The 13,896-nt window shown below is 42.4% G+C and overlaps 1 protein-coding gene across 1 annotated transcript; it reads right to left on the bottom strand.

The window, feature by feature from the left end:
• Nucleotides 1-1,280: 1,280 nt before the first annotated feature.
• LOC306744673 (integrin beta-1-like) lies at nt 1,281-13,159 on the bottom strand. The gene is made up of 16 exons (XM_079227355.1): nt 13,067-13,159; nt 12,735-12,801; nt 12,256-12,341; nt 10,293-10,515; nt 9,415-9,585; nt 9,087-9,325; nt 8,842-8,997; nt 8,634-8,729; nt 8,449-8,538; nt 7,013-7,153; nt 6,192-6,394; nt 5,742-5,980; nt 5,433-5,655; nt 4,628-4,860; nt 3,420-3,586; nt 1,281-1,394 (listed from the first exon to the last, which is right to left on the bottom strand). Exons 1-16 carry the CDS (start codon nt 13,100-13,102, stop codon nt 1,329-1,331), a joined length of 2,436 nt encoding a protein of 811 aa, XP_079083481.1. The 5' UTR covers nt 13,103-13,159; the 3' UTR covers nt 1,281-1,328.
• Between the last annotated feature and the right edge of the window lie 737 nt (nt 13,160-13,896).

Consider the following 13,896-nt stretch of genomic DNA (forward strand, 5'->3'; position numbering starts at 1 on the left):
CAAACCCATAAAATAGGAATAGCACAATAACATCTTCACAATCTAGGGGTAAATTGTTTTCAATGTTTATTCAATAAATAATTTCAGAAATACAGAATTGCAAATGTGAATTGTTGAATAAAAAAATTTAAAAAAAAAAAAAGGCACTTAACAATGGTGTTATCTTTTTTTTCTTGTCAAACCATCTAGAAATCATTCCCTTACCACTGATCTTTACAACTAAATGACATCAGTCATTCCTTTTTCTTTAAAAAACAAAATGTTTGATCGCGGTACCACAAGAGTTCGGTGTAATTACTGACACACACACACAGAACAATTCATATCCTACAAATAAAAAAACAAGGCATTTCAAGAAAAGTAAATTTAGTGAGCAAATAAGGCAGGTTTTGCGTGTATTTGGCATTGCTGTGAAGAATTAAGGACCTGAGTTGGCTTTAAAAGAAGAACAAACCTGGAGCCAAACAGAAACACGACCGCACACCGACGTCTTTTCATATCTTTTCTGGACAAAAAGACACATTTCAAATTCATTGTTCGGATGGAGTCAAGTCGCTCAGAAGAGACACACCAACGCCCTCAATCCCGTTCTGTGAATACATATATGGCTTAACACAGAAACCTAAAATCATACTGTACACATCTCGTTGCTACACTTGAAGAGTTTCAATCCAAAGAGAGACATTTAAAATAAAAAACGAGTGACCGACAGTCAAAATGATTAAAGACACAATTAGACCTTTGCGCGACTATTCGATTGCCACCAGCTAAACTCTGAATTCATGATTATGTGGAAAGGAACCCTACATTTGTTGCGTCATCAACCTCCAATTCAACCTTAAACGAAACACTGATGGCTCTATAAAAAAAAAAAAAAATTATATATATATATATATATATATATATATATATATATATATATATATATATATATATATATATATATATATATAGTTGTTGTTTTTTTTAAAGGCACAGCTAGGCTCTCCGTTAACTTGCCAGTCCCGTGGCGGGAAAACTACAAATCAGTTCAACACATTCTCTCGAGTTCCGCAGAGGCAAAAACAAAACAAAGAAAAAAAAAAAAAAAACATTTATATAGACTGTACAACAATTTAGACAATGCATAGAAAACAAAAACAAGTTAGTAAAAACAAACCGAAATAGTGGCAAATTGCATTGCTATCATTTGGTGACTACAACAAACAAAAAAAACAACAAAAAAAAACAACACAGTGAGCATTATAAAACCCGCCCTTAAACCCCGCCCCCTCCCACCCCCAATATTCTTTTCCATACAGTGTTGGCACAAGGAAGGCAGAGCTCCATCATTTGCCCTCGTACTTTGGATTGACGACAGTTGTTACGGCACTTTTGTAGATCGGATTCTCCCCCTGAGAAACACAGAAGAACAGCGAGAGTGAGTCCAACAGCTGCGGCCTTGAGTGGCGTATTCTGGGTCACGCATTCGTCACGGCACGCGTCACATCGGGTGCTTCTCGTGCCGTCACAATAACACAATTTCATTAGCAGCAAGCTCGATTTTTTTGTTGTGGATTTAGTCGCCATGACACACGAGGAAAAGGCACCGACAAAGTATGCTTTGACATCGTTGGCGGAAACTCTGAAAAGTGAAGCCAATGCAGAAGAGTCTTAACCCTGCATTCTGTCGATTGGCCAGCAGGGGGCGACTCTGTTTCAAAGAAGTCTGTTTGTATAAAAGTCTGAGAAAATAATTTGAGTTGTGACTTGATATGTAAACATGAGTTTATGTCTCAATCTCTAGTTTCAAGTCTTCTTCAATACAGCATGATGTTCATTTAGTAAATTATGGTCATTTAGAGTCAAACAGACCATAAAGCAGGGGATGCTTTAGGGGCGGGGCTACGAGGTGATTGACAGGTCACTGCCATCGAGTTGTCCATGTTTTTGTTTTACAACTTTAACCATTTCGTTCTTGAAAGTTAATTGTAACTTTAATCTATAAATAAAATAATATGTTTGTTAAGGACATCACTAACATCAAGAAAAAAAAGAGAAAAAAAAACACATCACACCAACTTTAGTCACACACAATTGCCGCCTGTGGTTAAAGCGTGCCGATCTCACATGCGGTACAAACTTTGACCTAAAGAGAAGCTCCTTTGTTCCCATAGCTGGGATTCTGGAACTGAGCAATGGGACTCTTGTAAATGGGGTTCCCTTGCTAACATGGAGAAGGAAAAGGGGGGAGTGGGGGTGGGCGGAGGGGAGACACAGGAAACAGTCACAGGAAAAGAATGAAGGAAAATGTTGAGCACAGAGCAGAAAAGGCCAGAAAGTAAATCGCTTAAAGACAAATGTGCTGTTTGTTTTCCTTTTTCCAGCTCTTAACACTAAAAATGATGTTTTTCCTGGTTTCTTTCACGTTGTCGTAGTCAGTCATTTCCTTCTAAGTCTATATATTTGTTTTGCAAAAACACCCCACAGCATCTCTGGGCATAAAGTATACATTTAGATATAAATATCAATTAAGCACATTGCCATCTGGCTGCCGCATGTTTTATTAAGCGGGAACACAAAAAGCTCCTTCATCACGCTGTCCGTTGCCTCCCGTGAACACTGCTGCTGTGACGGTCCTCCTCTTGCTGGGCTGCGTTGCCTTTTAAGGTCGTGCAGTTGTCCCGTGTGGACAGCGAGAGGCAGCACCGTCAGCAGAGAGGAAGGCCGCTCCCCCAGCCGGGACGGACTAAACAAAACCACACAGAGCCGAGGTGGATCAAGGACAGAGCTGGAGATCCTCTGTGAATCTAGCTCATTCTAACTGGTTTTATTCTCGTCTTTTATTCCCTTTGAGATTGAATGTAAGAGCTGGAAAGTGATTCTAAAAAAGGTTGTGTTCACACAACTACATTTCCATTTTAAAACGCGTATCTTTTGCTACGTTCACGCTGAGCGGCGAAGTTTTAGAGCTTGGAAACGCTCCCGATGTCGGATAAGTTTTAAAAACTCCGGACTTACGTCCTCGTGCGGACGGGCGTGAACGGAGAAGTTAGGAAACAATGACGCCTTGATCGGGTCTCAGCCATCACGGCGTGTCCTTTTCTGATTCGTCACGCCGACGATCATGTGACTTTGAGTAGTCTGAGCAGAGAAATCTCTGGTCCCTCTTTTCGTCCATTGCAGTCCTTCCTGCAACTAAACCAATTGCAGTGTGGAGAAAATCTACTTCCTGTTCACACCGACACACGCAGTCATGTGATGTGCGTTTTCTAAGGACAGGGATAGTTTTTTACTCAACACTATGTCACGCATTAGAGTGGATGTTGTTGCCTCATTGTTACAGAGTAAGAGCTGAAATAACGCGAGCTGGAAGGCTTCAGGTCATCGTTCTCTGAAATGTGTGAAAAGGGTAAAAAGGTGAAGTTCGCTCAACTCACCGTGTCCCACTTGGCGTTCATCTTCTCCTTCTCGAACTTGGCAAACTCTCGCCTGTCGTGGATGATCATGAGCAGCTTCCAGATGAGCAGCAGGGCGAGGCCGATCAGCACGATGCCGGCGACCACGCCCGCCACGATGGGGATGATGTCGGGGCCCGCCGGGCACTCTGAGGCGGAGAAAACAAATTAAATGTATACAGTTTATCGTTTGTTAGAATGCCAACTCGCTCCGTGAAATAGGTTAAACATGTGAAAAGCTACGATGCTCGATTGACCTGTCAAACGTAAATTGTAATGAAGAGGAACAAAACAATGAAGAAACACAGACTAGAAGTTTGAAGTAACAAGTGAGCGTACAACTAAATACCAGGACGTTTATAAACAGTTTCCTTTTGATTATTTTATTCATTTTCTTTCTCCACAAATAGGTTCTCATGAGCAAAATCAATCTTTAATATTAAGTAGAAAAACGCATCACACCACCATCATTATGACGACCACCACCACTACCGATACTAATGATATATTACGGTCTGGAATCCAGCACAAAATCTCAAGTAAATTAAGGATTCAACACATTTCTGATTACGTTTAGTTTCAGCAAAATCTATTCTGCATCCTTAAGGGCTAACAATAGTGTTGAATTAATTTATTTCTTCATAACACATTTGCAAAGCCGATAAAAAGAAGAAATAATCTGAAACCTCCATGTTTTACCACCCTGTTTATTTGCTAGCAGTCCCCTTCTTTGCCTTTTTAAAAACTCCACATGGGACTTTTTTACTTAAGCCCTTTCAGTAGTTTTACAGTGAAGATAAAAAAAAAAGAAAACTGTGCAGCCTCCCCACATAACTTTCTTCTACCTCTCATAATGTGCAATATTCCCATATAACTCTCTCCTTTTCCCTCTTTTCACAATCCAGGAACAGCACTCAGGACTAGCCAATTTATTACTGTTATTTAAACTATATCTAATACCTTTCTTGCACATACTACCACCTTTTGTACATATACCACCGTATGTATAGTGTGTTTTTATTTCCTAAACTGTTGACTCAAGAGAGCCCTGCACAAAACATTCCAATGTGTTTGGACTGTTGGTCCATGCACAAATGGCAAATAAAAAAAACCTTGCACATTGATTTAGCACATCAGAGAATGACGATCTAATATATTAATGCATGCATAACGGAGCGGTGCAGTCATACCCAGCGTCTCCACCACGAACACCTCTTTGGTGTCGTTGCGGATGGCGAAGGTGTAGTAGAACCAGCAGTCGTTGGCGTCGCGCTCCTTGCAGTGAGTCAGCGGGAAGCTCTGGTCGGTGGGCTGCGGCAGCTTGTCGCGGTCCTTCACCTTGATCAGCTGGAAGGAGCTGCAGTCACGCTCGCACGTGTCCTTCTTCTCGCCGGCCTCGAACGCTCGGCACTGCACGCAATCTCTGCGAAGACATCGACCGGAGGGTTGAGTCCCCTCGCCGCGTTGTGTTCTACCTCACATTAGTAACCGATGAGCAGCGGCGAGTTGCTAATCTGAGCTGCCGCCACGTTTCTGGATGAAAACTGAGGAACTTGAGTGAGAAAAGTAGCCGTACTTAAGTCATAACACCAAAAATAAAGTCCGTTAAAGTATTTGGATATATCAGGTTATATTCAATTATATTTTCTGTAAAAGTTATGTCACAACATACCGTTTTTAAAGAGCTCACACACACACACAAAGGAATAGAAATGTGGTGGGTTCTTATTTTTCATTCATTTGTTGGCCTAAAAGTTGTAAAATATAAATATATTGAGTTGGATTTGACTAATATATAATATGTACAGATTGTAGAGCATAAACAATAATTATAGCACCAGACAATGGCGTCTTTAAAGAATCCCCCCACAAAAAAGCACAGATTTGACGCAATAAACATATGAAGCAAGTTGCAAAACATTTGCACAAACAGTAAATCTGTAAAATCCACTCTCTTACTTTGAAGTAGAACTCTAATCAAAACTCCCAACTCACTTGTGCTCGGCGCAGACGCCGGGGCAGGTGGGGCAGATCTCGCAGGTCGGACCCTGGAATTTGGGGTTGGTGCATTTGCAGATCCCGCAGTCGCAAGTGCCGCGGCCGTTGCAGATCTGCCCGTTCTTGGCGAGGCAGGTGGCCGTCTCCAGGGAGCAGTCGCAGGCGCTGCCCGTGTAGTTGGCGTCGCAGATGCACTTCCTGCAGTCGCAGCGGCCGTGTCCTGTGGAGGGGAACGCGCAGGAAGCGGTTACAACGGGAGTTCACGACGACAATTTTTCAAATTGTTCCACTTCTACGGCGCCTCACCTCCGCAGAGCTTGTTGTTGGAGCGGTCGCAGTTGAAGTTGTCGCACTCGCAGTACTTTCCCGTGTAGACCTCGGCGGGACTTTCCCGCTTCTTGCACTCGCAGGTGCCGCACACGCAGTCGCCGTTGTTGCTGCAGATGTCCGTGCCGTTGTCTTTTCGGCAGTTGGCGTCCAGGTCCTCCGTCCGCACCTCGTCCTTGCTGCACTCGCAGAGACGCCCGATGCGGCCGTCGTTGCACCTGACGCAGGGAACCGAAGGAGGTTAACCGAAATCGAACGTACAAATTCACTGATACCCAAAAAAGATATGCGCTAAATGTTTGTCCTTCAAGTAAAAGTGCACCGGTCTGAACCTACGTGATCATTTGGGCTGAGGAAGTCAAAGAAGCAGCTGCTATTTTCCAATCGGTAGTTCCCTTTTTCTAGTTAGCTGTATTTTTGGCTACTCACTTGCAGGCTCCGCACTCAAAGGTCCCGTTGCCCTCGTGGCACTTCTTGCTGTCGGGCTTTCCTTTGGCGGCGCACTCACAGTCGCAGATGAAGTTCAGGACGACCTCCACCTCCTCGGTGAAGCCCAGAGGTTTGATCTTAATGATCTCCGGCTTGCCGTGCGATGGACACTTCTTGGATTCAATGGAAATCTTGAAAGACACCTGGGAAGCCAGAGGAGCGTTTATAGGGTCATTAAAAACTAATAGGGAAACCTTCTACTATCAGTTTCTTTTTGGTATCTTTCATGTTATATATTTAATGCATATATAATTTAATTGTACTCTTAGTTATTCAGCCCTCCCCCTTTAATCCTCCTTGTGGAGTGCATGTGTAAAAGTACATACATGTGGGATGGTATATATGTGTATGCTGTATGTATATGTATATGCATTTGTCGGTGTAGATGTGCATGTATATAAAGGTTAGCATTTATACTCGCTATAAGCTAAACTATTGATGCTAATATTACCGTTTTGATTATTTACTATTCATTGTACTATGTTGATTTAAAATGTCAAGGATTGTCCTGTTGTGTTGAAAATGCAAAAGAAAAAGTCTAAAAAATATATCTATTAGGGAGGTTTAGGGCCTTGTAGTTTACTGTTCCATCTCTCAGACATGACTCAGATTATTTGATGCATTTCTCATTCAAAGCTTGTCTAAAATGTTCTAAAATGCATTCGGTTTTACACCCTTCGTCTCCAATTTGAAACGGCAAATTCCCCCAGCTGGTTAGAAGACACGAGCGGAGGGAGAAGGTAGTGGTTTATGTCACCGACCTCGTCACCGATGGAGATGTTGGAGCACTTCCTGCCGTTGTCCCCCGTTCCCTCCACACCGTTCTTACAGATGGACTTGTAGTTCATGGAGACGCCCTCTGGCAGCCGGCCGTTTTCCAGAATGACCTCAGAGGACAAAGACTGTCCAAAAGCAAGAGGGATCACACGATCACAAAGAGGCTGTAGCGGTACTTTCACATGTGGAAACCCAGCTGCTAGCGGGCAGCAGACTTTACATTAATCTGTATTAATTATTATGTTATGGAGTAAAATGGACAACGTTCATGTAACGTGAATGTGTGCATAGTATTTAGGGTTAGAAGTCACAAGAATACTTCCTTCACTTTGATTTTTTTTATATCTTTCTTGAGCTCTTGAGGTGGTTCATTGTATTATTTAGCCTCGGGAATCTTTAAAAAGACATTTTCCCCACAAGATCGAAAATATGTGGCAGCATAAAATAAATAAAGCCGCCTCTTAACCCTTTGGGGGCGGGGCCCGCTCGAAGCGGCGGCAGACGTTTACGTTTTTAATCAAATTATATCTTAGCAATAATATGTCACAGAGATATGGTTTCAAATCTGACGCATATGGTTTCCACTTCCGCGTCTGAGCATCTAAACATGGACGTGTCTTACGACGTGTGCAAAGCTTCAGTGTGAGTCAGAAGATGCCAAGCAAAGAGTCCTGAGCAAAGCTATATTGGAGGGGACTTACGGCGCAGCATCAGTGACTGAAGGATTCGCTAACAAGGAGCTAGCTGGAGCTAACAGTAGTGTTTATGTAACGTTAGGTGCTGCTAACACGACGCGAGCTAACGGAGATAGCCGACTACAGCTATGAGCGGTGGGTAATCAACTGTTGTCCCTATCACCGTTAACTTTATTTCAGTGAACTCATACTGACTTGTATTAATGTATTTCACAGAGTGGATTCAGAGCTGCGAGGGTCCAGAGGACAACATGCAGCATCGCTGCAGCAGTCTCCCTGTCCGTCTGCCTGCCAACACATCACCATAGCAGGCCTCAAAGCCAGCCACAGCTCATCATCCCCACCATATAATAATACATTTGGTTTGTGACATTTATTTACATGCGTCTACCATTTTATTCATATATTTCACTGCTTTTGTGAACCTAAGACCATTGGTAAACCAATTTCCATCACCGAAACCGATACCACATGAGTAAAGTTATGTTTTCACAACAAATATGAAAAATTTACAAAAATCAAGATTACATTTTTCAGCTTTAGTCATATTTTCTCTTTACACTTGTGCCTTAGAACGATGGTGCCTCATTATATAGATAGCTGAGATTGTTCTGTAATTTTTGATATACAACACATGTATGTATCATATGCAAGTGACTTTAAAAAGGGAAATTTAAAAATGATGTAAAATCGAGAAAATGTGTGTTAAAGTCAGTCAGACTCACGTTGTAAGCGTCAATGATGAGTTTGATGACGTTGCTGGAGTTGGAGGACAGCGTGCCGACGGCCGATTTAGGAATGAGATTTTTCAACTCCTGAAAGAGTCGAAAGTGAGGGAACAAATGTTATATGTGTGCATCTTATTGTCCAATTACGCGACAATACAATGTACAGAAAACGTCATGTTTACCTTGTAAACAGGCTGGAATTCCTCCGTGACGGCAAAGATGGTCTGGATGTTGTGATCGCTCAGTTTCTGAACCAAATGGGCGATGGAGGGATAGTCCTGTCGACAAAAGGAAGAAACAAACATGTTATCATCAGTAAAAGCAGTCTTAACATCAACTCTCCCTGGATACGTCATGCATAAATGATGCAATAAATGATGAAGGCCGTACATAGTAGTGGCTCATGGTGTACATGTTGTTCTCCAGGTGACACCTGCCGTCGTTGGGCAGGACGATGCCGCCCAGTTTGCCGTCTCCGGCGAAGTGGAAGCCGGCGTCGGTGGAAAACACCAGCAGACGAGTCACGTTCCTCCAGCCGATTTGGTCCTGGGAAGACGAACACAAAGAGTCTTTCTCGTTGAACATTTCACACGTCTACAAGGCACATGGCCACTTAAAAAGAAAAGTGTTCTCACCTCGCAGACCGCCACCTGCATGATGGCGTCGAAGCCGCCCTCCGGAGAGTCCAGGTTCCCCGAGATCTGCTGCTGACTGACCAGGCGGTTGAACTCGTCTCCCTTGTCCGTGAGCTTCAGGACGTTCTTGTAGCTGAAGGGACTGGTGCAGTTCTGGTTCCCCGTGCAGGGGTTGATGAGCCTGGCTGGAGTGGTGCTGATGTAAGGCATGACCGTCTTCTCCACGAAAGAGCCAAAACCTTAAAAAGAAAAAAAAAGGAGAACGTTTTCGTACTCGCGCTTTTAAAAACGACAGCCTCTCTGTCGTTCATCAAGGAGTTCTTCTTACCGATCCGGAAGTCCGAGGTAATCCCCTGCATCTCCCTCATGAGGTCGGTGCCGAGGTTCTTGACGTTTTCCAAATCGTCTTTCATGGAGAAGGAGAGGTCCATAAGGTAGTAGAGGTCGATGGGGTAGTCCTCTGCACGCTTGAACTTCAGCTCAAAGGTCTGGGGTTCACCTTACGGGGGGGAAAGGATAGGTTTTAGTGGAATTTAAGAGATTGTGACGGAATTTAGGAGATTGTGACAACAGCAATTTTTTTCTTTCCATATTTCTTGAATTAATTTGAATCTTTTTGCAAATCATTTTTGAAACATAAGGCATGAAGGAGATTTAGGGAGGAGCAAAAGTTTTCAGCTGTAACAAGAAATCCTATATTTGGTCAATGTCAAACCTTTGGTCTTTTCTAAACCACGTTTCAAACAAACAGGGCTGTAAGTAACTCAATGCGTGTTCGAAAGTTAGAAACTGTTTGTCAATCAATTTTGTTGTTTTTGTTGCACGTTTTGTGTCTGCAGTAAGAACAAATTATTTTGTTTCCTGTTTTGAGATATGGTGCTTTTATTTTGAAGGCGGAAAAACGTAGTTGAAACGGATGTCATAGTGCGCCGTTTAACGGCTAAAAGTTACGGTTTTAACAGTCAATTTTAATGGAAAAACAAACATTATTAGCACTCCCCCGAAGAGGCACAAGTTCTTACGTTGGTTTTGTAATGAATAAAACATTTTAAATCATCAGTCAAAGTGCAAGACCATCTGTCGGAGGGGTACGCTACAAGGGCTGATTGACAAACATTGGTTTACTCGAATACAACATCAAAATACAAGCCCTAAATAAAAACCACTTTGTTCCAAGAGAGCCGCCTACAGAAGGTGAACATTTACCAGATCTGAGCGTCAGGGTGAGTTTCTGGGGCTGGATCTGGGTGATCTGCTCCGGCTTCAGTTTCTCGGCCGTGTCCTTGTTGCGGTTGGTGACGGGTTTGTCCTTGTCGATCTTGATGCCGCCCCGCGGGTTCTCGATGTTGGTCACGGCACACTTTCTCTTCTTCAGGGACTCCAGATCGTCACAACGGGCCGACTTGGACTCGCCCATGGTGAGGAATTTCTGTGAAGTAGCACAGGAGGCTTTTGTGAAGATTATTCTAAATTTGCACTACATACCTGACTCATGTCCTAAATATTGTTCCTTGGGCTTAAATGTCACACACTAATCAGACATAAAAGATAATAATAATAACAACTTTATTTATATAGCACCTTTTAAAAACAAAGTTTTACAAAGTGCTCTACAGAGAAGCAAAGTATAGTCATACATAACTTAAATACCAGTAAACCAAAAAAAGACCATACCATAAGGCAACGAATACATACAAAATAAAATTTAAAAAAGAGCAAATCCAAAACAAATAAATTAAATAAAACAAAAACAGGGGAACAAAATAACTGCATTAAAAGAAAAATCATAAACAGACATAAAAGGACAACATCACTTAAAGGCAATTCTATAAAAATGGGTTTTAAGAAGTTATTGATTCTGCAGCAGCAGATGTTATTCATAAAGACACGTTCCTGAGAGTAATGTACAGGAATAGGGACGGGCATTGACAACTAGTAAAGTCACACGTAGTACGTTCTTAATATGTCACTTTACTATGTTCACAGACTTGTAGAGGGAAGACAAAAATCTATGTTTATACCAAAAGGTAACAATTTGTCCTGCTTTTGTGTTATTATTTGGGGTACGAATGCTGCAGATACAAGTGTTTCAACCAACGAGGCCTCTGGAGTCGATCCATTTTACTTTAATTTTGTTTTTTTGGGCCGTTGTATTTCAACAGCAGGAGACAAGGAGAAACAGATGACTGGCGAACCGGGCTAAGAATATATATATATATATATATATATTGGATGCACATGATATCCCACAAGGCAGAGCGGAGACAATTAACTCAGTAGAAATTTAAATAGTGCTTTGACCCAATTCTTTTCATACAACATAACCCACAGAGGGTTTATTTTTTCCTCCTTATTCAAAATATTTTTAAAAACACAAATACAAGAAACATATTGTTCTTAAGAACAATATGTTTGTGCGGGTTACACAGAAAATGAGTCGGTGAGATATATATAGAAATGTTAATTTAATTGTGATAAATTGCATAACACTGGATTACAAAGCCCCGTTTGTTTGGCTTTTCTGTTTCTCAAACCGATGACTTTGTTTGAAGTCATCATACAGAGACGGTGTGATTAAAAGAGGTCTCATGCTCTCATATCACAGCATGAATATGACCGTGTGCTCCTCAAGTTGAGACTGAAGAGGCTGTAAGAGAAATGACTTCTCAATACTCCTCAAACATTTGCTGCACAGCACAAAATGTCATTCTAATATTCGTCTTCCTGTACTTTTGTCGTCGGCACACATGCATTTCATATTAACCTCACAGCGCAGTAAATCAGTATTTTGGCGTACTCGCCTTGAGTAAAGAGACGGTGTAATTAAAGAGGATTATACAGCCAAAGTTTCCACTGTGAGACAAGAAGCAGCAGATGTAAATCATATTTTGAAATCATCGAATCTTTGTATTGCATTAGTTTATTTTCTCTGACTACGACTCCAATCTGGTGTGAAACGTTGCAATGAATTGTCAAACGGTGACATTTAAAATGGGTCATATACGTTTGTTAAAGATTGCACCTTTTATTACACAAGATGATGACTCCCTGCTGAGCTTGTTGTCTGTTGAACGTGCCACGCCCACAGTTTACAAATCTTCTAACTAACTGTTTAATTCATACGATTAAAAAAAAACACTTCGGTGGCAGCTTTACTGCTTCAACTCACTTCATCTGCGCACCATCCGCACGTCTCTGCGACCTGGATGCATTCCCCACACGACTGAGCGTTGGCCTTGATGCACACGCTTCCCTCTGAAAGGAGACAACACAAGTTACCTCCGAGCCAAGAAGACAAAAAACTAATTTCCATTCGTTCACTAACTCAAAACAGCCTCGTCTTTTCCCCCCAGAAAACTGAGTCACGCTGAGAGAAGCTCCGGGCAGCTCACCAAGTAATGACTTCACCTTGTTAAAAAAGAAACGCCACCAGGACCCACAGTTATAAAGCCATGAACGATGAAATACAAGATGGGAAGAGTGAAGTGGAAAGTATTGCATTGTGCTTCAGGAACTAAGAAATCACAGCGCGGCTGTCAACATGCACATGAAGTGTGACCGTGAGTAGTTAGCTATTACTGAACGGCTGAGATAACAAAAAAGATGGAGCAAACGTTCAACGACTTGATAACATTGTCTTGTTCTTACCTTGCTGTGCCGAGCTGCCTCCGAGGACCGCCGACAACGCCGCTATTAAAAGTAACCGCAGATCCATCTGTGACGAAAAAAATGCAATTTAAAAACACAGAAAGAAATAGATCTGAATCCGGCTAAAAGGTTGTGTGTGTGTGTGTGTGTGTGTGTGTGTGTGTGTGTGTGTGTGTGCGTTTCGTTGTGGTTGTCGAGCTTTAATGTGAGACAGCGCCATCTTTATAAAAGATTGAAAGACATCCATGTGTGAGTAGTGTGACCCTTACGGCGGAGTTTGCCTACATGTAAGAAAGTTAACGCTTAAAGGAACTATTTCACTACAAGTGTACCAATAATACAGCAGTTGAAAAGGTTCTCATGGACATGTGAGTCTTAAACCAACAGTTTGAATGTTTGAGATGTTAACGACATCTTTCGTGCTCCGTGCTGTAGAGGCCGTATCCTGACGTGGAGGTGAAATACCTCCGTTACTGTGCGGCAGCAGAGGGGAGGAGCAACTCTCTTTTTGGCCCATTCCAAATATGGAGGAAACCATTTGCCCGCACTCAGCTGCCAGGTCCTCAGCATTTGAAATCACATTACATATTTGCTCACAAAGGGAAAAGAGGACTCTTAAGGAGAGATAATACAGAATAATGTGGCGAAAAAGGAGAGGATGGTCACATTTACACGCGAGGTGTTCGGTATCAACCGCAGTGATTCATAATGAGTCCGACAGCAGACTTGTAATGACGGGAACAAAGCGGCGGCAGACGCGATGCCACTCGGTGCTGCTGAGCATCAACCACAACAGCACCAAAAACAGACCCGAGCAGACGTGGTGAAAGAATATTTTTGAAATAGTGTCGCTTGCGCGTCAAAATGTCTTACTAAGCAAGTTCTGTGCAGGAAAAAAGGAAAGAAAAAAGTAAGCTAAGGTCACGACACGAGAAAAAAGGAGGTAGGTGTGTTTACGTGTGTGTGTTCCCATATTTGGTCAGGTTGGCTTCCTGAATCGCTGCCATTCCCCACAACTAGTGACACACTTCCTCGACCGTGTGCCCAATCCTCAAACTTAAGAAACTCCCACCACTGTGTACTTGCCCCACTGTAGGAAAACCAGGCAGTGTAGACAGAAGCAAAGTCGACAGCTGTGTGGCCCAAATATAGTCCCGTCCCC

The sequence above is a fragment of the Taurulus bubalis genome (genome assembly GCF_910589615.1).
Source record: "Taurulus bubalis genome assembly, chromosome: 1".
Classification (NCBI taxonomy): domain Eukaryota; kingdom Metazoa; phylum Chordata; class Actinopteri; order Perciformes; family Cottidae; genus Taurulus; species Taurulus bubalis.